Raw genomic sequence first — 26,373 nt, forward strand, 5'->3', positions numbered from 1 at the left:
CTGGAGTCTAAGCCTACCTGTTACGGCAGTCCCGATTGAAAAAAACAGGGTGACATTTTATTAAAGAGCGCTTTAATGAAAGGGTTTTCCTCAAAATCAGATTGAACTGTCAGCAGTTGAGTGGTAGCTCGGGCAAAGACTTACTTATATAAACTTGTGGCAAAATGCTATTTTGTAGCAGAACTTCATATTTAGCACAGTCAATTTAACAATGTTATTATTTATTACCATTCCTGCTCTGTTCTCAGGTACATAATAATGCAAATCCTCAACAACGCTGTAAAAATAGTGAAGATTTTTTTAATTACTATTTATTTCTGTCAGTACAACAAAACGCTACTCGGTTTTAGGACATTGCAACATAGGAAAATTAAGAAGGGCTTTCAGAACAGCAGTTAACAAAAGTTAGCTATAAAAATAAGCAGAAAGTTTCTGTGTTTTATATACCAGTCCTGCCTTTCTTTAGCTTTAAACAGGTTTTGGTTTGTTTTTTTACAATGACAAACACTAAGTTTTATTCACAGGGAACTCACCTCCCCACTATGTTATACAATCTCTCTGTAAAAAAAAAAAATAGGCAATATCTTTTAAATTCTACAATGGAAAGAGACTAAACCTGCTCATTTATTTTTTTATTATTATCCTTTAGTCTGGAAGACTATCTGTTTTTATTGTGCACACAAGGAATGCCATGTCTACACAAGACAGTTTATCAATGTAAGTTACCAAATTATCTGTCTCATTCCAAAAAAGCAGTTTAGTTTAAACCCTTTTCACACCACATGAATTAGAAATACATACCACTGTGCACCTGTTGAGTTATACTGGGGTAATTGTGCTGATTAATTTCTTCTTTTTGACAAATCTTTAAGCATCCGTTTAGTACTTTTGATTACACACAGCACGTCCAGTCAACAAACCTGTCATGTAGATTTACTCTATGTTCTTCCTCAGCATTTAGGCAGACTGACATGTGACATGTCTTAAGCCTGTGCTATTCATCATGCTCATTTTCAAGCAGTCAGAAGTTTCAGCCACTTTTGAGATACAGGAGTTGTCTTATCCTCACCTATTTCTGACAAACCAATGCCGAACCTCTGTGCAGGCTTTTTTATCCTGTTAGAGAGGCAAGAAGACACCATGGTGTTCCTGTAATAAGCCTTCTGCTCTGTCCTAACACTGGCTAAAAGTAGTCTGAGGGTACTTCGTTCAGGGAGGAGTTGCTCAAAGGTCAGTTCAAGCTAACCCTTCCACAACTACACCCAGCTGAAGATACAGCTTACAGTGTAAGTGATATTGCACCTACGGTGACGGCGAAATGAGGGGAAGGATCTCCCTCGTGCCGCTGAGCGCATCCAGTGCGGCTGCCTGCCTTGGTAAGCGCGGAAAACCCTTCGGGGTGGTGGTGGTGGTGGGGAGAGAGGTGGCGGGAGGGTTTCTACTTTTATCCCACCTTGGCAATGTTGTACGTCACGGTCTGTACGCTGGGCTGGAAGTACAAATTTCCAGCGTCAAACAGCGGAATTCCCGCCGCGAACATCTATCTGCAGGACGCCTCCCTGCTTTATGAAGTCCAGGCAGGAGTGCTTCATAGCACAGGAGAGGCGCACCGACCCGCCGCTGCTGCGGAGGCGGGGGCGCGGCAACCAGCCGGGATCAGCGCGCTCCCCGTCCCGGAAGAATCCAAGGCTGTCCCGGTGGTGGGAGGGGAAGGGGGCGGCGGTGGCGGCGGCGCTTGCGCTGAGCGCTCGGTGCTGTCTAGTAGTGAGGATGCTGCGCGCCGGGCTGGGGAGAAGGAGCCGATGTTGCGAAGGGCTCTGGAGGGGCCCGTGTCTCGAAGCTGCCGGCGGCAGTGCCAGAGCCCTGAGCGCTGCCTCTGCCTCCCCTTCCCCGGGCAGCGGCGGCGGGGCGCGGAGCGGAGGCGCTCCCCCGGCAGGTACCGAGCCGTGCCGCACCCTCCTCTTCCTCTGCCTCCTCTTCCTCTGCCTCCTCTCTCCCGCCGCGTCGGGCCCCTCTGTCCGTGTGCTCCCGCCGGGCTCTGAGCTGGTGCCGCTGGGGCGGTGGTCGGAGCCGCTCCTCTGGGGGGGCGGGCGCGAAACACCTGCGGGAGGTTCCTGCGAGGGGCTGGCGAAGGGGTCCCTGCGCGGCCGTGTCGCGCTGAGCGCAGCCCTTGGGCAGCCTCGGGGCTCGGACTTCGGCCGCAGGAGCGCGCCGCTTGTGACACGGAGCGTGTCGGCTCTCCCGGCAGCCCTGGCTGCCGTGTTCCAGGCCAGATCTTTTTGTGAGGTTACCAAAGTCTAACTGCCCACAGTTGTGCTTTTTTTCTTTTTTTTATATATTTTGTGAAATGAAATGAAATAAACCCAAGCTGCAACAAAGTGATCGTTCTCTGGCTTCAAGTTTTTCTGAAACATAGTAACAATGGCGTTGGTGGCTCTAGAATCGGAGGAAGTTTGCAGTTCTGCCTCCTACTATGAACATACCAAGTGTGTTCCAGGCTGCAGTGCACCCACTGATTATGAATTAGTCCACGGTAGTGATGAACTTGATGATAACTTACTGCATGGATAAAGTGAAAAAATGCTGATTGTGCAGCAGTCATGTCTTCTGGAACTGAAAGTAATTGGAATGGGATCTCTTAATTTGCGTTGTTGCAAAAAGTAATTGGCTCTTCTAGGTGTCCTCTTCTGTCACAAGTGTAAAGAAAATATTTTTGGAATGTGACACAAGAATTGATTTCTGTTCTATGGAATGATTTTTCTGTTGGTTGCTTATTCGTATTGTTAGGCTAGGCCAACCTTGGAACGAGCTGTTGAGCTTAGCTAAAGAGTGTAAATCATATTGAGAGTGAGTGGGTCTATTTATTCTTAATCAAAGTCATTTGTGAAAGATACATATGACAGTCTAATTCACAATAAATTTAAGCATCATGGGGGTTAAGAGTTTACACTGAGAGAGTGATTTTTCATTCAGTCATCAAGTTACTGGTATAAATAAAAGCAAAAATACAAGAGTTTGCATTTTAGAAAAGTTGGATTGTTGAGTCAGGATTCTAACAAAGTCTAACTTTGGGTATGTGCATTCTTAGGAAGCTAGTGATGAAAGTAAAAACCTAGGAGAGGTTTCTAGTTAATACTGATCAATTCTGATCTCTTGTGTTTGTTTATGATGTGTTTTTGTTTCTTTTTGTTCCTACAATAGATAATACTCCCTTATTCAGGCTTCATGTACCAGAACTGCTGATGGTACAGAAAAGGCTTTCTACTGCATTTTTTCAGCAAATTAGTGTCATGCTGCATGTATAATCTAGCTCATATATGTTTTTTTTTGTGGTTTTTTTTTTTTTTTTTTTTTTTTTTTTTTTTTTTTTTTTGTGAATATCTGTGTTCTATTTCGAGGAGACTAATAGGTCTGTCCCTCGATTTTCAAAAGCAAACTTTTGATCTCTCTTCTTTCTTACATTTCTTCATTATCATGGATATCTGTTATTTACTGGCATTAAAAAAAAAAATCACAATGGTCTATTTGTCTTCAGAGCAACAGTTGTGCTCTCCTATTCTGTTCCAGCTATGGAAGAATCCTAACCCCTGAATGGAGTGTTAGATGACGCCATAATGTGAGTGATATGATAATTAGTAACGGTTCATCAGTTTTAGCTATGCATAAATACATATCTATAGCCTAATCTTCACATTTTACAGGCTTTTTTTGGAAATATCTTTATAGATTCCTAAAACTTGACTACAGGTGGAGAACCTGTTGGCTCTGAAGAGTTGCTATTGTTCTGGTAGTGTATCTGTGAGTAGCCCTAAATTTTGTCTCAGGATAAGAATAGGTGAGCTAAAGGTGTGGAAATAATAGAGGAAGGTGGACCTTTTTAACTGAAGTTACATATTTTTAATTTTTGAGGAGCTTCAGTAAAGCTTTTTACATAATTTTGAAAGAAAGAGTTGTGTTTTTGTGGAGAAAATTGTTCATCCAGCTTCATAAAACTGAAGTTATACTGGAGGGTCTGTGGTGTTTACCTGGCACAACTGTTTTCCAATGTCTGGAACCCATGGGGGTGTGGCACTGAAGAGGAATAGCAGCCTGAGATTTTCCTAGAGGCTTTGAAACGGGAAAACACATGGCTATCCCCAGATGTGCATGTTATCAGCATGCTGCTCAGTCTTCATATTGTATTAAAGCACAAAACCTGTTAAATGGAAATCTCCCTGGAGCAAGTGGTAAAAATTGAGGAAAATTTCTTAAAGATGAACAATAGGATGCAAGTGTCCTCATTCAGGGCAGTACAGTTAATGAAAATATTTTAGCAGAAGCCTTGAATTTCTACTGCTGCTTCTCTGTAACTTTTTTTAAATCTCTCTCTTTATATAAATCTCCTTCTTCCCATGTGTAGGAAGGAGAGTTCTGAGGGTGACTGAATGGTGGTTCAGGTCTAATGGGGAGAATGTGGAGCAGGTGATACAGGCATGCACTGCTGCATGATACAAGAGACCACACTGCCCTGCAGCTTTGAATAAATGTGGTTTGTTTGATTCCCACCCCCTCACCCCTCCCCCCCCAACACGTTTTACATCTTTCTCTTACCAGGACAAGCGCCAAAAAGAGATGCTTGGCACAAGATGGTATGTGTCATTCAAGTGGTGTTATGCTTTTGTTTTGTGTGTGATATGAGACCACCTTCCAAACAGTAACTGAATGACTGTCCTCACAGGGTGATGAAGTGTTTGTGTCCCCAGCCTTCAATTAAAGACTGAGGGAAAAGAAGAGAACCTAATGCCATCAAAGAAATAGTTGGCCAACCTGTGGTCTAGACTGTGAGATTACTTGCTGTGTCTGTGATGTTTGTTGTCATTACTGTTTCTTAGACCTGGTCAGGTTGGCAAGGGTAAGGGAAAGGAAGACAGCATTGTGATTTCTTAATAATTATCTTGCACGTGCAGCTGCCATTGAAAGTGTTTCCTTGGCTTGTGTATTCTGCCTTAAGTTTTGTAAAGGGGATATTCTTTTTGTGTGTGTGTGACGCCAAGTGGATGGGTCTACACAGGTCAAAACACTTTGTGAATTCTACTATGCTTCCCATTGGTCTGGTACCCTTACTTTTAGCTTATGTCATTCTGATGTTGCTTGCTAAAATGCTTTTGTTGTATCTTTCTTCAGATTAGCCTTTAAAAGCGGTTTGAGTGTTTGTGGAAGGCACATACAGAGTATCGCTATAAAGTAGCTTTACTGTAGACTTGCTAGGGAGTTTGAATAGGTTCTGAAATTTCATACATAATGTTTTTCCAACTTCGAAAGGTTTTACTAAAGTAGTATGCACCTAATAACCAGCTTGTTCAGAAAGCTTTATTACAATTTATTAGGGAAGGGAAATGAGGGAGAATGTTCTAAAAAAATGTGTTTGGTTTTTTTGAGATTGCAGTCACTGTTTTTTTGTTTCTTGTCAGGTGCAAGTAATGTAAAACCATTGGATGGTGTGAAAATTCTTGATTTAACAAGGTTTGTGTTTTGTCTGTCATTTGTGACAGTGTGTTTAAATGCAAATATCCTGATTGGAAAAGCTAAGAAAACAATAATTTTTTTTCATATTGAAGGGTTCTCGCAGGACCATTTGCCACAATGAATTTGGGAGATCTAGGGGCTGAAGTTATCAAAGTGGAAAGACCAGGTAAGATTTTTATTTGTTTATTTTAGATATAAGAAGAACCGGATATTAAGTGTATATATATATATATATATATATATATATATACACACTTAATATCCGGTTCTTCATATATATATGCATATATATATATATATATATATATATATATATATATAAAGAAAATGTAAGGACATTGGGTAATTAACTTCTAATTACATTTTGTGTATTTTTTAGCTTAACACAGTGGTTTTCTTCTTCCACTCAGCACATGCGCTTCTTATCCAGAGTTTCTAAGGATTGGGTAATGGTAAAAAAATGCTTCATTCTTATGGCATAGCTACACTTTTTAGTTTGGAATACCATATACGAAGAATAACAAATTGCATGGCACTTGGGTCTTTTTTTAGAAATAGTCTTCTCACTTGGCTCTAAGTTTTATGCATCATTACCCATTTGAGTGTGTAATTATGCCATAGCAGTTGCACATTGTGTAATGTATTTTTTCCTTTAAATTTCCATACTTTAAGTTTCTCTCTTTTGGTATACTACTCTTGAAACTAGTTGGTGAACAGAGTTGAGATACTAAACAATATTACACTCCCTATATTTTATAACAGTTTATAATAATTTATAACATAAACAGAGATACTAAACATACTACATTCTCTGTATTTTATTTGTAATATGAAATATTGAATGTTTGGACATTTAATGAAACAATGAATGTTTGACAAAGGTTTTGCCACATCAATCTATAGGTCATCCTTATTTACTGACCATTGTTATAAAGGTTTTCACTTTTGTGACCAGGCAAAGGTGCATCAATTTTGTACTATCAGATTAGACCAACCCTGGTGGTATTCCAAACATCTAGGTAGTAGGAACAGAGCAATGTCAGCAATTAAGTATGAAGTATTGCTTTTGGAGCTTTGCACTTTTTTGTCATCGAAGAAGAAGGGCAGCTTCAGAATTCTAAATTTCAGACATTTTAGTAGGTGAGTAATCCTTTTTTCTGTGAGAGGATGTCTAGTTTCACAGAAGTATTAATCCAAAAGAACAGTAGTCCCACTAGTGTTCTACAGGGAAAGTATTACAGAAATGTTTTGCTTTGAATCACGTAAAGTACACAGAGTGTATTTTACTTTAAGTGCCCCTGCCCTCCTAAGCATCCTGCTTGAACCAAAATAGTCTTTTGAGATAATAAACAGTAGAAATATTGATAAGCAATTTATATGTTTGCATAACTTCTGCCACTGTAGATCTTAAATGGCTGTAGACTTTTGTGTTACTGTAGTGTATAGCATAATTGTGACAGTGGCTATGTAATATGACACCTAAGGTTCTTCAGCTTGTTTCTGTATCTGTGTTTCTGTATCAGTCTTCTGTGCTGCCTCACTAAGGAAAGTTTTCAGTTATGTGAAGTTAACAAGTAGATGAAGTCTGGATATTGAAAGAGACACAGGAATGCACATGCTTGCTAACACTCAGAACAGTGATTCTATCTGAAGTTGATTTTAGCTTTAATTCTATATAAAATAGATTGCTAGTCTTCATGATGTTTAAGAAAGGTTAAAAATTGGAAATTAAGCATAAATGATACAGTAATATCAGTGTCTGCAGCACATTTGAGGCAGGATTTCTGAAAAAGCCCTGCACCAGCTATAGCAAGCACTTCTTTTAGTTGGTGTTGTGCAGCTTAATCAGTTGTTGTCTGTCAGTGGTATTTTGATGTTAGGTCTGGAGTGTTTCAGGAATAGATTACTGACCAGATGAACTGTGTGACTTGGTTCAGGCAAGAGACTCTACTAAATTCTTCAGGATTGACTAAAAAAATTTCATTGTAGCTCTACATTAAGTTAAAACAAACAAACTACCAAAAGAACTCCAATTTCCCTTTCCCCAGGCTCCCCAAGAAAACAACTAAAATACCAACCCAGAAGTGAAAAACAATCAAAAAACCTGCAAATACACTAGTGGTATGTGGCTGTATTAGTATTTTCAAGACTAAATGGAATCCCAACACTAGCAAAAACTTTGTTCATTTTGCTTAATTGCATTCCCTTTTAGGTGCTTTTTTGATATAAATATCCTAAAATAAATGTGCTAAACTAATATTTGTCCTGCCAGCTAGATGAAGCTTAGGTGACTTAAATGTGATACTGGAGAAAAGCTTTTCATTCTTATTTGTTGGGTGTGTGATATTTGGCAGCTATGAATATGTGATGGTATTTCTTTCAGGGGCTGGTGATGACACAAGAGCCTGGGGCCCACCTTTTGCTGGGACAGAAAGTATTTATTTTCTCAGTGTCAATAGAAGTAAAAAGGTAAATGGGGTGTGGAACTGAACATGGGCCTATGTTTTCTGTAATTATAACTGAATATGTAACACTTCTTAGTTTGATTCTTAACATATATAATGGAGCAATACTTACATTGATCTAATGTTACGATTAATAAATCCGTAAGTTTTTAGAACAAGGGTTACAAATCTCTGGTACTGTGCTGTGGGCAGCTGAGGCAAAATGAAAAAGCAAGAGTGTTCCTGATGGTCTTCAGTTGCCGGTGCTAATTAACTGAAAATGAAACCTGCTGAAAGCAAGGGGTATTTTATTTGAGTGATCATTTTTTTCAGGTGCATCAGCTCAGTTGACCTGTGTCAGCTGGCAGGAAGAGTGCTACCATTATACGACGGTGAGGGTGGCTAAATCTAGCTTTTGAAACTTAATGTGAAGTTTCATGACATACCTGAATTGTTTAATGGCTTATTACCTTAAAACAAATGTTTCTGGTGTCCCCCTGTGTACTTGCAGTAGTGGGTCCTGTGTAAATATATAGTGAACAGGCTGCCCATCTCTCAGACTGGTTTTGGTGCTTGTCTGACTCATTAATGAGATATAGTTCAGCTTGTTTTGCTGAGAGATTTTATTTTTTTCAGGAGCAGATGGGCTATGTGTTAAAATTTATTTATCCAAATTAGCCATACTGTGCAATTTGACTGTTGGTTATGTTTGGAATAGGCTGATAATCCCTTTCACATAATTTTTCCACATAAATTACTGTTGTATTTTTTTTTTTAATTCCCAGAGTATAGCCATCAACATGAAGGATTCAAAAGGAGTAAAGCTAATCAAAGAGGTAGGTTTTAATAGCATGTAGGGTGTCCTTATTTTGTATTGTTGTGATCCTAAGTGATTCACAAGTACACTAAGTAATAAGGATTAAACTCTGCATTTCAAATATTAATTTGATAATTTAAAAGAATCTATGTATGCAGTAAAATTTGTAAATTACAGTATATGCTCCTGTACTCTGTGCTTTTGGATTTTTTGTTCATTGTAACTTGTAATGACTTTAGATTTAAATTTCCATGAAAATGTCATCAAAATCTTCAAATGAAATATTGTGAGGAAATGGTCTAGTAGCCCATTCCTTTCCTGCTGTACTACTGCAGTAGAATGATTCAAGATGGACTGATCAGTGAGTAGTTAGGAGGAGATGCTGTGCTCCAGGAAATGCAGTTTTTTGAATGTTACGGTGTTCAGCTGCTGTACATCTTCCTGAAAAACATTGTCCTGTAGGTGAAACTTAGTATTTGCTTCTTTTTCAGTATTGGACTTCAATGTCTTTTAAGGTGATCCATTTCTATGTCTAAAAATAATAAAAGCATCAAATCTCACATTTTGTCAAACTTGAGGTTTGTTATCCCTTTATTTATTATTTATTGAGAAATGGAAGATCTGCTGCTTGCTAGTGCTGTGTTTTAAGCCCTGCAGCAGTAGCAGCTGACTTCTGTTACTGCTTGTTTCAGTATCAGTTCCAATCCTTTTTCACAGTGACACTGTGTCATGCAGTAGGTGGAATTTGTCTGGTAGTACTTTTTGTTGGGAATATTGCATAAAATGGAAATAGATTAAGGTTGCTGATGCTTTTGATTTGTTAGCTATGCAAAGGTACTTCATACGGAATTACTCTGGAGATTATAAACCAAAGATTCTGCAGTGCCTTCTCTTTTTGCAGAACAGAGACATTTGTTGTAACTTGTTATGGAGCTGTATGTTTAACTTCTAAAAATTTGGAAGCAGAAATTTTAATTTGGAAAAATTTTGCATGGTATAACACAGACATTTTTTTGGATAAACTAGTCATATTCTAATTAAGTGCTATAAAATTTTTTCCTCTAGTGGAAGAAGATTAATATATTATTTGACCTTTAAAAACAGTGAAAGAGAAACTACTCAGAGTGTCCACCGATTCCACATGTGTGGGCTGAAGTTGTTTGAAGAGTTAAAGGCAGCTGGGCCTATGAGTCAAGATGATGTAGAGGGAAAAGTGGCATCATCTGTTAAATATTTACCACACTAGCTGTAAAAATGAGGAGACTGTCTGTGACAAAGTAATTTCTTACATTTTCTATTATTTTTTAACAGCATTTTATCTGTTACTATGACAAGAAGTGTCCATGTCTTTAAAGTAGCTGATGAAAAGTATAAATTGAAGTTTGTGACACTGCTTACTCATACATAAGTATCAGTTGTGTCATCAGTGTAAAAGGTACAAAAAATGTAATAAGGTTCTAATTTTTTTACCTTTATTAAGCAAGGTATCATGGTTAGAATATGTTTTATTTCCCACATATATTTTGTATGGTTGGAAGAGGGCAATTCTCCATTTAGAATCATGTTAGAAAAACAGGAGTAGAGAGTCTTCAGGTATATGACAAAAATGCAGACTTGACAATTAGTCATTAGTATCAAGTGAGCTGAAGAAATCTATTAATCAGGAGTCCTGGCTGCTTTCCATCCTTTGACACAACACTACAAAATATTTTTTCAAGGATTTATTCTTTCATACATGATTACTTGATTTCCACAAAATTATTCCCGTGACTTTTTTATTTCTTTCTATGTCACTTGTAGTCCTTTCTTCCCTTGTAGTGTTTTTGGCTGGCTGTTAATTTGCATTCCGAATATTTGTCTGTCTTCCTGAATAAAAATTATTTTTTCTCTTCAGTGATTGTATATGTGCCAGAACCATGCTTTGATATCTTTTTGTAGTATCACTTTAGAACATTATTTACTGGCTATTGTCAGAAACTCATTTTAAGAACCTTGGGTATACTTCTCTCTTGTGAATTATTTAGCCTAAACTAATGAACTTTTACATTTTTTTATTTATGAAGAACTTGGGACTTTAATTGGCTGGGACCTGATGGCACTTCTTCTCTTCCACTGTTTTTAGCTGAAAGGTCAATACATCTTGTGTATTGCTCTCTTACTTGATGAAGCAAGCTACTCACATATATATAGATGCATTTGTTTATATGTATGTATTATGCAGATTCTTCTATGTAGAGTTCTTGTAAAAACCAAAGCACACAAAAAACTAAAAAAAATCCCCAAACAAACAACAAACCAAAAAAACACCAACCAAAACTTCCAAAAGGTATGCATGGTTTCTTTATAAAGTTAGTAGCATCATTCTTTGTTATTCAACATAATGACTACTTTGGCATGAACTGTGCTGTGCTGTTCATTATTCCTGAGGCATAGACATTGAGCCTATCAGTGTCTTCTCTGGAATAAATAGTACTTCAAGTCAGGTCTGTGTTGTATTGCTTAGTTAGTAGGTGTTAAAATGCGTGTGATGTTTAGAGGACTTTTAGGACATGAAGTATGAAATTTTAGTTGAAAATGGACTTAAAACCCCATTGAGACTGAAAATCTCTGTACATTTTAAGAACATCATTTGTTTTGACGCCTTGAGAGGCTGCCTAGAACAGAGGCTAGACAGTGTTAAAGGAATAAAGTAGGTATTTATTAAAAAGGCCTTCAAAGGATACACCTTGGGCAGTACAAGAGCCCAGGCTACACGCAAGATGGATGACAGGTCACACATTTTCACACTTTTAAGTTTTGGTCCATTTACATATTGGGGTTAATTGTCCAATTACAGCTTCAGGTTATGAAGTCCCATCCTCCCAGATTGCTCTCCTCAATTCACTGTTGTTTATAGTTTTTGTGCCTGAAGCTGAAGTCCTTGGTTCTCTGTCTGGAAAATGATTGTTTTGTCTAACTAAACTGTGAAGAGAACTTGCTAACACTTTATATGAAGGTCAGAGTTCTATACTAATGCAGTACAGAATCTGGAAAATATAAAAGCTAAAATTTAAGGCATCAGTTTGGATCAGACTATGTATCCAGTTTTCCACAATGGCAGAATTGTTGGTTCAGTGAGCATCAGAGCTACATGTAGACTGCCACCTTTATACATTAAAAACTACTTCCAATGAAAACTTTAGATGCAGAGCTGGCACAGCACCTGTAATGTGTCTTGAAAACTTCTTTCTCTGAGAGCATATATCCTGCTAAACTGGGCCCAAGTAATTATGGTTTTCATGTTGCAATACTGTATGTCATGCTTTCTTCCTCAGTGACTTGTGGCATCCAAACACTCTAATTTTCATAGATTATAAAATCACAGTGAAAGCAATACACAAGTTGTAACCAATTTCATCTCTTGAATCAACTAGGCTAAAGTTGTAGCATCACCATTTTGTACAGTATTTATGTATGAACTGTGATGTATTTAAATAGAAAATAAAACCTCCTTAACTTGATCTTTCAAAAATGCATTGTGATTTCTGTTATGATGATACTAGTTTATAAGAGCTTGTTTAACACACTGTATATTTCATTACACAGTGACATGGCAGTTTCAGAGACTGTGACTCCTTGATTGGCTGCAAATAGCATCAAGCAATTAATGTACTAGTTATGCTTAAAAATGTGTGCACAAACATGTGTACCTGTCAAGGAACATTTCTTAAGTTCCTTTGCACTCACATATAGCCTACACAATTTATCAGGCAGAAAGGTTACAAGTCCCTCAAGGCATACATCTGTCTTTTAACGTGTAGTTCTCATACTTCAGGAGTCAACTTGTGTTAGTCTTAGTGAAATTTGCATACGTATATATGCTTATAATTTTTATAGGAGAGGATGGAATTTAAAGCAAATCAAGGTTATATGTTAATCTCAACACCAATAGATTTTTGGACTGGGTCATTCATTTGAAAGCAATGAAAAAAGTCATGTTGCAGAACTTGACAGCACTATTGTATTTAATGTGACTTTAAGATCTTAATTTTAATTTTTTAATTTATAGTGTTGTTGGGCTCCCTATTCTACTTCTACATATATGAAATTGGATATATGGTCTTGTTATAGTAATTCTAATCAATGACTTGAATATGAAAAATAATTTAAAAATTATTTCTTTTATGGAGAAAACATGAATAATGGAGATATATCACTTCACTTTTCTTAGGAAAAAGGGGGTAGCAAGAATTTATGTGGAGATTGTTCTGTAAACTGTTGTCAAGCCTTAGGAAATTGATGTGATACTGATAATATCACAGTTTTGTCTAATCACTCTAGGATTTTGACAGTCTTCTTTCTAGATATGCAGCATCTCTAATATGTAGTTTGCAGAAATGCACAATCTGACAGGCAAAACAGTATCTCTATAGACTTTTCTTTTATCAGGAAGACCATAGCCATTTTGATTAGCAAGATTTTAAAATTAGGTTACATAGGAATTTATTCAACTTTTGGGAGCTAATTAACAGATTTTACTCGTCCTTTTCTTTTCTAAAGCTTGCAGCAGCATCTGATGTTTTTGTGGAAAACTTTGTCCCTGGGAAGCTGGCTGAAATGGGTCTAGGTTATGAAGACATTAAAAAGATTGCTCCTCACATAGTGTACTGTTCAATAACAGGTATTTTAATTTCAATTCTTTATGTTCATTATTTCCTTTATTTCAGTCAAAGTGTTATAAATGTCAGGTGACTGTATAGAAGTATGTTACTTTGATGTCAGTTAAGATAAATTGAGAGTTTAAGTGAGTTCAATTCAAAAACAGGTATAGAAAACTTTTGAGGAAGCAGCCATGTCAGCAGCTTAGTAGCTGTTCAGTGACATTGCCATACCAGCCTGACATGTTCCTGTTGATTTCAAAGGAGCCAGGATGGGTTGGTCTCCTTGGATTTTGCTTTAAACTAGCTGAAAACTGAGATTTCTTAATTTTTTTTTTTTTTTTACTCTCCCAGCAGTTTTACTGAATCAATTTACATATTGTGTGTTTTAAATCTGGTAATCTCGGTATTTTTTACTGCCCTGAAGTATCTCTCTCTTCAGAATTGTGCAGTTACCTGTTTATGGAAGATTTACATGACTTTTTTACAGTAACAGACTTGTATGTACTTTATAAAAGCAGGGAAGAATGAAAAGGAAGTAGACCCATGTATGCTGATATTAATATAAAAATAATTTTAAGCCTGAAAAACTGCTTTAAAAACTTCAACAAAACCCACTCCCCAAAATCTTAATCAAGCACTAAAAGAAAAAGTCTAATATCAAAATGCAATTATATAACAGCAGAAGTTACAGATATTTTAGACTGTTTTAAAATCTTAGATACAAATCTGTTTTTCTCTTCAATTTCTGCAGAATAAATGAAGATGGGCTTTTTGGTTACTGGGTATGGATGTTATTTAATAGAAATCAAATAGCTTTTTAGTCTTTTGTGGTGTATTTATCATATTTGTGTGGCAAATGTTTGAAAATGTCAAGAGCAGAATGACGATTATATTCAGGGCTTGCTGAGAATCTTTGTTTAAATACCTATTTGGGTTGGTCAATGGCTAGTTACTACAATGTTTTTCACATTTCCTTGTGCATATAATCTTACAATTAGGAATTGTCAAGTGGATTTGCATTTTTTGTTTGCTTTTTTGTTTAGTTGCTGTACCCATAATGATGAAACATAATTAAAATTACATCCAAACAATCTATATGAGGTACAACACCCTCTCATTTTGTGTCAGATGCTCCAGTCTCTTAATCACCTTTGTGACTCTGTGCTTGCCTCATTAATTTGATGTCTGCCTTTTACTGGGTAGAGCAGAGCTGGGCACAGGACTACAGAAGTGGCCTCAACAGTGCTGAGAAGAGGGGAAGGATCTTCCTCCTTGGCCTGCTTAACACTCTTCCCAGTGCACAGCAAAATACTGTTGTCCTCTGCTACACGGTTGCGTGCTTTTATGTGTTTTAAGTGCTCCCTCAACTGAGGGTAACTCTTCCTTGTTGCAGACTTCTCCTCTAGGCTCAGGGACCTAACACTCCTGAGAGCCATCTTTTTTTTTTTTTTTTGGTAAATACTGAGGCAAAAAAGCATTAAATGCATCCACCTTTATAGCCTTTGTTTATTTTGCCATAGGTCCATGTCCTCCCTAGTCTTCCTTCTGCTGCTGATTTGCTTGCAGAATCCTTTCATGTTGTCTTTTGCCAAATTCAACTCCAGGTCAGCCTTTGTTTTTCTAACCGTATCTTATATGATCAAACATCACCTCTATACTTCTAGATCACTTACTTCTGCTTTCACTGCTTGGAAGGCAAGTTGAACAAAAATCACATAACCTTACTGTTTAGAGCTTTGTGTAATGCATAACTTACAGGTATGTTCTATAATGGAAAACACATAAGCCTTATTCATAGACTATGACAACTTGAGCTTTAAAGTGTTTGGGATGTAAGAGCTAAATGATGTTTGTTAGGCATTCATAAAGCAACTTGAAATCTTAAAATTTTGGTTGTTTAAGTCTTGGATACGCAACAGGTAATAAGCAATGTCTATTTAAGGGTGATGCATCTTTTAGGAATAAAGACAAACTCCAGTGCCCTTAAAAAAAATCAGCTCATAAATCCATTGGGTTAAGGCAGGAAATAGCAAAGCCTCAATCTAAGCATATTAAAAGAAGCAACCAGACTAGGACCAAATACACATCTGTGACATACAGGAAGCCACAATCAGGCAGAAAGCTGATTAAAGAAGTATTCCTAATTGATTTTGAAAACCTCTGTGATGTGGTTCTAGATATTATAATTCCTAACTATTTTGAGCAGTGGTTGACTTTGCTGCATTCAAATATGCTTGGGGTTTTTTTGGGGGTCTTTTCTGTTGGTTTTTTTTTTTTTTGGTTTTTTTGTTTGTTTGTTTTTTGGGGTTTTTTGTTTGGTTGATTTTTTTTGTTTTGTAAGGGTTTTTTTTTGTGAAGAGAGATGGGATTAGGTATGATGCTCTGGGACTCGAGTGTCAAGCAAGTGATAGTGATAGTGAAGGTCTATCTGGGCCAAGTCAGTCAACCAGACACATTACAAATACAGCTGTAAAAAGAGAAGGATGGGTGATTGTTGTAGGTGACTCCCTTCTGAGGGGAACTGAGGGCCCTGTATACTGATTGGCCTTGTCCCACAGGGAAATCTGCTGCCTCCTTGGGACCTAAGTAAGAGATAATACTAGAAGATGCCTTGGACTGATTCAGCCCTCTGATTATTACCTAATTCTGTATTTCCAGGTCAGCAGTGACAGTTCCTAGGGCAATCAAAAAGGAGTTCAGGGCATTGGGATGACTGGTTGAAGGGATAAGGGCAGAGATGGTGTTTCCCTCAATGCTTTCAGTAGCAGGGAATAGTGCTGAAAGAAACAGGAAAACTCTGATCAACACATGGCTTAAAGGCTGGCGCCATTGGTGCAATTTTGGCTTTTTCCCTCATGGGATAGTTTACACAGCACTAGGCTGGATGCAGGCAAATGAGGCTTGCCTGTCTAAAAGACTGAAAAGGATTCTAGGCCTGTAAGTTGGCAGGGATAATTGAGGGGACTTTAAACTTGGTTTGAAGGGGGAATCAGGTAAGACCAGACCCACTAGAGATAAACCTGGGGTGGCATGCCTGTGTCAGGGGTTAAACTGATAGCCCAACTTAAGTGCATCTAGATCAGTATGGGTAACAAACAGGAGGAGCTGAAGGCCATTGTGCAGCAGGAAAGCTGTGATGTAGTTGCCATCAGGGAAATTAAATGGGATGTGGCATGTAAATGGAGTGCTGCAATTCATGGCTACAAGCACTTCAGAAGGGACAAGCAAGGAAGGAGAGGTGATGGAGTGGCTCTGTACATTAGGGAGTATTTCAACTGTATAGAGCTCAAGGGCAATGATGACAAGATTGAGGATCTGTGGGTAGGAATCAGGGGAAAGTCCAACAAGGCAGACATCCTGATAGGAGTCTATTATAGACAACCCAAATGGAATGAAGGGATGGATGAACTATTCTGTAAGCCTCTGGCTGATGTTCCACAATTGCTAGTCCTTGTTCTTGTGGAAGACTAACTTATGGGATGTCTGCTGGAAACTCAACACAATGGAGAGGAGGCAGTCTGGAAGGTTTCTCGAGTTTGTGGAAGACAACTTCTTGACACAACTGGGAAGTGAGCTTAGGAAGACGGGTACCCCCCTAGACCTGCTTTTAGAAACAGAAGGGCTGGTGGGAAATGTGGTGGTCAGATGACATCTTTGGCACAGTGACCATGACATAATAGAGTATTCAATTCTTGGTGAAGTAAGGAAGGGGTCAACAAAACCTCCACCTTGGACTTCAGGAGGGTGGACTTTGGCCTGCTCAGGACACTGGTTCAGAGAGTTCCTTGGGAAAGAGCCCTTAAAAACAAAAGGGTCCAGAAGGGCTGGACATACATTAAGAGGCAAATTGTAAAGGCACAGGAGCAGTCTGTCTCTGCGTGCCAGAAAATAACCTGTCAGGGAAGAAGACTTACCTGACTGAATAAGGAGCTTTTGCTGGAACTTAGAGAAAAAAAAAAAAGAGCTTATCACCTTAGGAAGAAGTGGCAGGCAGCTCAGGAAGACTACAAGGGTGTTGTTATGTCACACAGAAAGAAAATTAGAAAGACGAAAGCTCTTCTAGAACTCAATCTGGGCACCTCTGTGAAAGATAGTAGAAAGTGCTTTTATAAATACATTAAAAACAGAAGAATGGCCAAGGAAAATTTCCAACCTCTATTGGATGTAAAGAGGAATATTGCAACCAAGGATAAAGCTGAGCAGTCAATGCCTCTTTTGCCTCAGTCTTCAACAGAAACATGGGTTATCAAACAGCTTCCTGAGCTGGTAGGTGGGGGTGGGGAGCAGAACAGACTGCCTGTAATCCAGGAGTAAATAGTTTGTGACCTGCTGTGCCACTTAGACACTCACAAGTCGATGGAGCGAGATGGGATTCACCCAAGAGTAGTGAGGGAGCTGGCAGAAGAGCTCACTAAGCTGCTCTCCATCATTTATCATAAGTCCTGGCTAACTGGGGAGATCCCAGCCCAACAGAGGTTGATCAGTGTGATGCGCATCCACAAGAAGGGCCAGAAGGAGGATTCAGGGAACTGCAGGCCTGTCAGCCTGACTCTGGTGCCCAGGAAAGTTATGGAACAGATTATCTTGAGTGCATTGCATTTTATATGCAGGATAGCCAGGGGATCAGGCCCAGCCAGCCCAGTTTGTGAGAGACAGGTACTATTTGACCAACCTGATCTCCTTTTATGACCGGTGCCCACCTAGTGTGTCGGAGTCCAGAACATCCCTTTGGCTGCTCTGGATGTCTCGAGACCCTGGCAGGGGTATCAGGGACCTTGGCAACAAGTCAAAAACACCTGTGGCTTTGATCTTAGCCCATGGGAGAGGCTGCCAACCTTATATGAGGAATTACAAGCCAAAAGGGTTCAAGTAGTGTAATAAGGGAATTGACACAGGGTGACAAAGTAAAATTTTGGGGTTTTTTTGAATGTAATTCAGGGATACAATATGGAGGAATCTGGGCATGCCCTAGCCTTTTCTTCCTTCTTCTTGTCCTCCATGTCTTGGTGTGATAGTGCCACTTTTCTATTGGTCTAGAATAGGGACACACTGTCCCACATAGATTTTAGGTATTGGTACGGGAACTGTAAACATGGTACACGTAATTTTGAATATATAATGTGGGAGACGCCCAGGGCTCGGGGCAGACTGCCATGGCTTCTGTACTAGGTGGACCTTGGCAGGTCAGAGAGAAAACATTTTAGATAAGAAGAAATAAAAAACCCTGAAAACTCAGCTTCATGCCTTCCAGACCTTTTCTTTGGCTGCCAGGCTAGGGAAAAAGGACTTTCACACTGTTGGGGTCTTGCCAACCCGACCCTGACACTAGTGGATGAGGGAAAGGCTGTGGATGTTGCTACAGCAAAGCCTACCTTTGATACTGTCTCCCACAGCATTCTCCTGGAAAAGCTGGCAGCCCATGGCTTGGAATAGTGCATGCTTTGCTGGGTGAAGAACTGGCTGGATGGCTGGACCCACAGCCCACAGTGGTGGTCAATGGTACCACATCCAATTTGTGGCTACTTATAAGTGGAGTTCCCCAGGCTTCAGTATTGGGGCCAGTCCTGTTTCATAAAGTTATTGATGTTCTGGACATGGGGATCAGGTGCACCCACAGTAAATTTGAGGAAAACAAAAAATTAGAAGGTAGTGTTGTTCTGCTGGAGGGTAGAAATCTGTAGAGGGTTCTGGCCAGGCTGGATTGATGGGCTGAGGCCAGTAGTGTGAGGTTTAGTAAGGTGAAATACCAGGTTCTTCACATGGGTTGCAACTCTTTCCTGAAGCACTACAGGCTGGGGAAAGAACAGCTAGAAAGCTTCCCAGCAGAAAGGGACCCGAGCATGCTGATTGACAGCAGCTGAACTTGAGCCAGCAGTGTGCCCAGGTAGTCAAGAAGGCCAGTGGCATCCTGGCCTGTATCAAAAATAGTGATTGTCCCTCTATACTCAGCAGTGGCTGGTTCAGCACCTGCTGGCATTTTGTGTTTATGGTTACAGTGATAGTAGCCATTACTCTGTTATGGATTAGGGTATTTGCCAGATCCTTGAAGTGGTTCAGATGCTGGAATGCTGCATTCTTTGTGATTGTATTTGTCCTGGTTTAGGGCAAATTTGTGAGAAAACCTCCAAAGGGGTTCATCTAAGAAGCAGATTCAAGCAGCCCCTCCCCCAACTGGTTCAGGAAAATATTTCCTTGAAGAAAAGTGGAAAAAAGTGTTTATTTGACAGGCAAAGCATTCACCAGCCCAAAAAATGAACAATATTAAACAATAAAACCTCTTGCCAATCTGAAGAAATTACAAACTCAGAAAGTCCCTTTGTGGGCTGTAGCTCGGCTCACTCAGTCTCTTATCAGTTCCTCCTGTGCTGGAAATCCCGTGGTCCAGGCCCAGCCCGGTGAGCTACAGGTGTGACCTGCCAGTGGTCTTCTAGGTTTTCAGTCCAGAGCAGGTTTAAACAGTTCCAAGAAAAAGAAAAACCAAAGTCCAGGGAACTTCTCTGCCTGAGCTAGCTAAAAAGTAACTAAAAGCAAAGGAGAGGTCTGTCCTGCTGTCTGTCTGTCTGCAGACAACACAGTCCAGGAGCAGGATGTGGGGGAGAAAGGGCAGTTTCTGATAACAAACTCAGCGCTTCTTCTCTCCCCACTTCGCTCTCGGAACCAGTCTTAAAGGTGCAAGACTTATTATCCAGCATAAACAGAACAGACAACTGGTGATACAAGCATCAAAAAAGTTACCTCAGGACATACTGTTTTTGTGAATCCTGTTGTATAGGAATTACTGATTGGTACTGCTTGATGTGAGCTAGATCAGGCTGAGCTGTCTTCAGAATATATCAGATTGGTCCTGTGGCTGTGAATGGTTCATATGTGCCATCTGTAATATAACAACACTTCTATGTATATCATTATTTCTCTTTCTGGTACATAAATTATCATAGAGATGTTATCAGCTTACTTTTCGTTTATTATTTACTTTGCCCTCCTTGCTCTAAGCTATGGTATCACCCTGAAATCTAATTAATCCAAGTTCTAGTAGTGTATGTTCCTTCTATCCTTTTCTCATCAATTCTGATGGCCAACAAATAACAACACTAAAAAAAAAACAGACCCATGGCAAAAAGGTCTCCCACTCTTTCAAGTCTTCATTTAAAAGAACAGAAGTTCTTGATGTTTCAAGAAAGCAACTGTAATTTGTGGGTTTTTAAATATAGAATAACAAACCTTCCTTTTTTGGTTTTGTCTTTAAAAACAGCTGAAACATTCTGTGAGAAATTTTGAAAGCATTCAAACTTCTCATTCTTATACAACTTAAAATTCAAGATTGAACTCCATTACATAAAATACTTTTTGTTAATGAAACATATATGGAGGTGAGTGCTTCTGGTGAATTGTCACATATTTTAGCAGAAAAATAAAAAAAATCTAGGAGACATGTTTATTAGAAATCAGAAAATATGCTACTTGATAACTTAAATAGTATTGAGCCATTTGTCTTTAATACAGGAATAATTTTTAGGTGGAGTTGCCTCTCTAAATTTTGGACAATTGCAAATAGTAAGATTATATACAGTGATAGTAAAATGAAATATAGTATATTTTTTTCAGTAAGTCCAGCGTCATATGTAGGTGAAAAGTTTAGACATAGGTATGCCAGATGCTGTCTCTTTTATGGCACTTTGGAAGTTGTGATTTGCAAACTGGGTTTCTTATCCAAACAACTCTGATTGAATCTATACAGCTTTGCAGTGAATGTTGCAGGGTTTTGAGGATATCCAGGACATTTCCCAGTGTTCCTGCTGCTTTGAGTACCCTTGAGCTCCAAACTGCCTGTTCTTACTCACAAGCTGGCTTTGCTTGGCTAGAACTAGTTTAAATGCAATATATTTTGATAGTTCTGTGGTTGAGATTGGTTTGAATTCTGGAAAATTGGATGGTTAAAGAAAATCATGTACAGGTTACAAGGGAGTGAACACTTCTATTATGGTCTGCGTGACACCATCACTTGGAAAGTCATGGTTTAATCCTGAACAGGAGAGGGCACTGTTTAAAAGGACAAAATGGTTTCCAAATCATAACATTTTTTTTCTTAAAGTCTCTGAAGGTAATATGTTTTCAAAGAATTTTACAGTTGGTTTATGAATGATGGAACATACTCCTCTCAGGTTCTCTACCCCACGCCTTTGCTCTGCTAATCTATGCAAATTGTGATTATTATTCTTCTTGTGCAGGTTTTATTTTTTCCTCATTTTCTAGGAAATAATACTTTATATCATATGCAGGTTGCTTTGTATGTTGCTGGTGGTATTAAAAAAAATCTTTTAGTATTTTTTGTAATTTTATTTCTTAGGATATAAATGTGATGCTTAGTATTCTGCCTTTTAAGAAAATTTTACTCCTGTAAAGACTTATTAATGTATTTAGGCATGAAAGAAATTGAATACAGAATTACAGAACCACAGAATAGGTAAGGTTGAAAGTGTATCATATGGTCCAACCTCCTGGTTCAAGCAGGGTCATCCTAGAGCACACAGCATAGGATTGTGTCCAGTTGGCTCTTGAATATCTCCAGTGAGGGATACATAACAAGCTCTTCAGGCAATCTGTTCCAGTGCTTGATCACTTGGTGCATCTTCCAGTCCATCAGTCTCTGCCCATTGCCTCTTGTCCTAGTCCTTGGCATCCCTGAGAAGAACCTGGCTCCATCCTCTTGGCACCTGCCCTGTTAGATATCAATACACATTAATGAGGTCTCCTCTCAGTTCTCTCTTTTCAAGGCTCAACAGGCCCAGCTCTCTCAGCCTGTCCTTGTAAGACCAATGCTCCAGTCCCTTAATCACCTTTATTGCCCTCCAATGGACCCACTCCAGAAGCTCCATATCATTCTTGTGCTGAGGAGCCCAGAACTGGACCCAGCATGCCAGATGTGGCCTCACCTGGGCTGAGTAGAAGGGCAGGATCACCTCCACCAACCTGCTGGCAATGCTCTTCCAAATGCACCCGAGGAGACCATTGGCTGCCTTGGCCACAGGGGCTCACTGCTGGCTCATGGACAGCTTGTTGTCCACCAGGACCCACAGGTCCTTCTGCGCAGAGCTGCTTTCCACAGAGCAGTTTGGCCCCCAGCCTGCACTGGTGCAGGGGGTTATTCTTCCCCAGGCACAGGACTCTGCAATTGCCTTTGCTGAATTTCAGGCACTGCTTTCTGCCCATCTCTCAGTCTTCCAGTTCTTCTCTTCCATCTCTCTCAAGGCCCTTTTGAAGACCATTTTGAAGCCCTCTGTGATATCTGCCACTCCTCTGAGCTTTGTGTCACCAGTGAACTTGCTGAGGAGGCATCTGCCCCTTCATCCGAGTCACTGATGAACAAGTTAAACAATCCTGAGCCCAGTACTGGACCTTGGGGACACCACTTGTGACAGGCCTCCAGCTAGACCCTGTACCACTGATCATGACTCTTTGGGATCTGTCATAATACATAGCTATAATTGTAGAGAATCTGACATGAAAATATACTTTGTTTCAACCAAAAGTAACTATGAAGATAAGTTTTTGGAATTGATATTTTTATTAACTTTGTATTACTCTAACAGTTTATATTTCTTGGGGATTTGCACTCTCTACCCCACAAAACTTAATCTGAATTGACTCTGAATTGACATACACTTTGACTACACTAAACTGTTTGTTGGCAAATAATATGTTGCTAAAAAGGGAAAAATTAGGTGGAAAGAGTAACCAAAGTTTTATAGAAGTGTTGTGGGTCACCTGAGTTTTCTATAGGCATGAATCTGGAATTGTTGTATATGTAACTTTTATTTAATGTTTGCAAAGTTGTAAAGATACATAAATGAACACATTCCAAAAAAGTAAGTAAATCTTCTGTGTCTCTTTGATTCTGGTTAACCTATGGGAAGTAAAATAGTTCTTCACTCCACTCATTTACATAACGTTTAGTAGCAACTTAAAAGAACAAGCATTTGGTACTTCCCAGTATCCTGTTTTTTACAGATAATTTGTAGTGGCTTTCCCTGAGAAGATATAATGTTATCGTTTTGATGCATATGCTACTTTGTCTCTAGTATTTTCTCTACAGGAAAGAAAAGACAACCGCAATATGTTTTGCTGGGCAAAGACTAGCCAAAATGTCCTTCAGATCCTCTAATTTGTGAACTGACTGTGGTAAAATGTGGAATTGCCTGGATTAGGTACAGTTTTTAGACTCCATCTTACTAAATGTTTCTGGCCCATGAAATTACACATAAGTTTGAGTGAGTGTGTCTTCATGCCCACTCATTCCCCTGATTACTGATATTTTTGTGGCTTCTATATTGTTTAAGTCTGGATATAGTTAGATGATAAAAATGGATAGATTACCTGCCAAAAAAATGATAGCTTCAGTTTAAAAAATCATTGAGCAAAATAGTTTCTTGATGGTGTAAATGATTTTTTGATAGCATGATAGTCAAAAGTCAGGTATTCAGAAGCTGACTCAGGCAATGGTTGTTGTTGTAACTAAATAACACCAGCTATATGAATGCTCTTGAGCATTAATCTGTTTAACAATTTTTAAAATTTGTGACCCAAAGTGCTAAAAAAAGTTCTTTGGGTTTTTTTTCTTTTTTTTTTTTTTTTTGTAATTACCAAAACAAAACAAACCCAAAAAAAAAAAAAACCTAGGGACAACAATTTGAGGGAAAGAGAAAAAAAGCAAAAACAAACAAAAAGGAAGGTAAAAAACTCACCTGCATTGCAAAACATCTGGTTGAGTCAAATAGCCAATTCAAGCAGGATGATGTGCAGAATGAATTGGAAATTAGAATAATTAACTGATAATTACAGTTATCACTGACTTTTAAGTACATTAAAAACAGCAAAAATTTGGAGAATGTGTTAGTTAAGTGTCCTGTTTTGACAAGGAAGTGAGTTTTCTCAGGAAGTTGGGGTCAAACCAATCAGTGGTCAGATTCGGATATTGACCACTGAAGGCATTGGACCACTGAAGGCATTGGACAGGCCTCTGAGAACACAGGGGGTTAAAAGCAGAGAACTCCCAGGAGAACTTTCTCCCTTTTGTTTTGGTTCAGTGCAGTGCAGACCTCCCCTGCCCAGCCACAGGCTGAGTGGGGAGGGGAAGCCATGCAGCCTGAGAGAGGTAGGCCCAGGGTGTGAAGGAACTGGAACAGGGTTGGCCGCTGCAGAAGGAAGAGTGGAGAAAAACTGAGATGTCTTCGTTCCCCCCCCCCCCCACCCCAGAGGGAGAGAGAATGAGAGAGACAGAGAGAATGAGAGAGACAGAGACTGTGCCGGCAGTACGCTGCCAGAGGAGAAAGTGAAGCGGGGGCAGGGAAGGTGCCCAGCCATAGCAGTTGGAGTTCTGGGAGCTAAGATTTCAGTGTCCTGGGACTCCGAGACTTTTAACCCCTTCTTGGACAATGAAAGCTTTGTGAAATATTAATCCTCTTTGATCTGAAAGAGAGATGGCCTGGGGCCCAAGATGTCAGAAAAAGGTGGGGCAAGAATCCTAGGTGGGAGGAGATGATGGAGTGGCCTTGGCTGGACTTTTCTTGTATAGCCATAGACTGAACCAATTTCTCCTGCAACAGAGACTGCATTTTTAGGGGGATGCAGTGGTTGGAGCCAAGACAGTGACCTGCTGCAGTGATGCCAGGAGAGTGACAGGAGTGAAATGAACAGAGAAAAGTTGAGGAGGGTGTGGTGGTGCCCTCTGTCTCCAGGAAGAAGAAGATCTCTGTTCTCAAGACCCTCAGCCCCCAGGGAGGAGAAAATGGGGGGGGGACTGTTGTCCCAAAAATGAGAAACTGTTGGACTCTCAGCCCCAGGGGAGGAGAAGATGGGTGGGACTGTTGTCCCAAGATGAGAAACTGTTGTTCTTTGGTCCTTGGCAAAGCATCCTTAAAGGAACCCTATGAGCAGTTTCAGTCCATGCATGGTGGTGAGAGCACTGTGACACGGAAAGGAGAGTGTCACACTGGCAGATTTTCTCCGGGCAGTGCCATGTGTGACATGGAAACACAAGAGGTGGCAATTGTGTTTCCTGTGGGGGTCTATGGTACAAGAGAGACTCCTGTCTCCCCTGATTGACTATTGATTATCTGAGGGGTGGTAACTTGATTGAGGGTCCAAGTTTTGTCTCACTGTGTTTTGTTGGAGTTTTGGTGGGGGGAGGAGGAATGTTTTGGAGGGTTTTCATTCTGGATTCAGTGTGTGTCTTTTATTATAGTGGTAGGTTAATAAAGTTTTTTTCCTTTATTTCTAAGCTCAAGCCTGCTCTGCTCTGTTCCTGATCGCATCTCACAGTACTCATTTGGGGGCACTGGCACTGCGCCAGCATCAAATCATGATGTTAAGGAATTTGGAAAGTGCAAAAATGGATATTGTGTATTGTGGCACCAGTATTCAGTAAAACATGTTCATGGAGTTTTTTCAATAAATGTATTGTTTTCTATTAATGGAAAATAATGCATTGTCTGATGTGTAAAAGCGGCATTGTCAGAACAAATTGGTTATTGTGCTTCCAGTAGTTCTTAATGTGTTTTAAGAATAAGGAGGGAGGTCTGGAAAATTATGAGCATGATACAGCTCTTAAGTAAACACAAAAGTCACAAGTTTGCAAGCCTTGAGGTATGAACTTCAGTGCTCACAATAATTGAATAAAGCATTTGGAGGGGAAAAATATGAAGCTTCTACCTGAGCTTGATTTAATAAAAATAGAGCCTTCCAGCATTGGAAAAGAAAATTAAACTTCTCTAATCTGTTAATTTTTACATTATGCAGTTGGAAGATCTATCTTTTTTTTTTTTTTTTTGATAGCTTGAAGTTATCTGTGTGGGCAGTTAAGAGAAGTTTATCAGGGTCTAGAGATAAAATAGTCTGAGACCATTTTTTGACAAGTTAATTAGCAGATACACAATTTTTTTTTAAGACAATACAATTGGTTGTCTATATA

General features: G+C 39.4%; 1 protein-coding gene across 12 annotated transcripts in view; it reads left to right on the top strand.

Annotated features, from left to right (window-relative positions):
- Positions 1-822: 822 nt before the first annotated feature.
- The window catches only part of SUGCT (succinyl-CoA:glutarate-CoA transferase), a 322,387-nt gene continuing 296,836 nt past the window's right edge, over positions 823-26,373 (top strand). For 8 of the 12 annotated variants that reach the window (XM_068201767.1, XM_068201802.1, XM_068201813.1 and 5 more), the window contains exons 1-6: positions 1,552-1,936; positions 5,451-5,502; positions 5,598-5,671; positions 7,889-7,974; positions 8,735-8,785; positions 13,306-13,426. In XM_068201767.1, the coding sequence (XP_068057868.1) occupies positions 1,567-1,936; positions 5,451-5,502; positions 5,598-5,671; positions 7,889-7,974; positions 8,735-8,785; positions 13,306-13,426 (754 nt within the window). In that variant the 5' untranslated portion in view covers positions 1,552-1,566. Of the gene's footprint in view, positions 1,377-1,551; positions 1,937-4,730; positions 4,892-5,450; positions 5,503-5,597; positions 5,672-7,888; positions 7,975-8,734; positions 8,786-13,305; positions 13,427-26,373 lie in introns of those variants that run through there. The other 4 variants (XM_068201853.1, XM_068201875.1, XM_068201864.1 and 1 more) reach the window with 4 other exon arrangements.

Source organism: Anomalospiza imberbis, chromosome 1, assembly GCF_031753505.1.
Source record: "Anomalospiza imberbis isolate Cuckoo-Finch-1a 21T00152 chromosome 1, ASM3175350v1, whole genome shotgun sequence".
NCBI lineage: Eukaryota > Metazoa > Chordata > Aves > Passeriformes > Viduidae > Anomalospiza > Anomalospiza imberbis.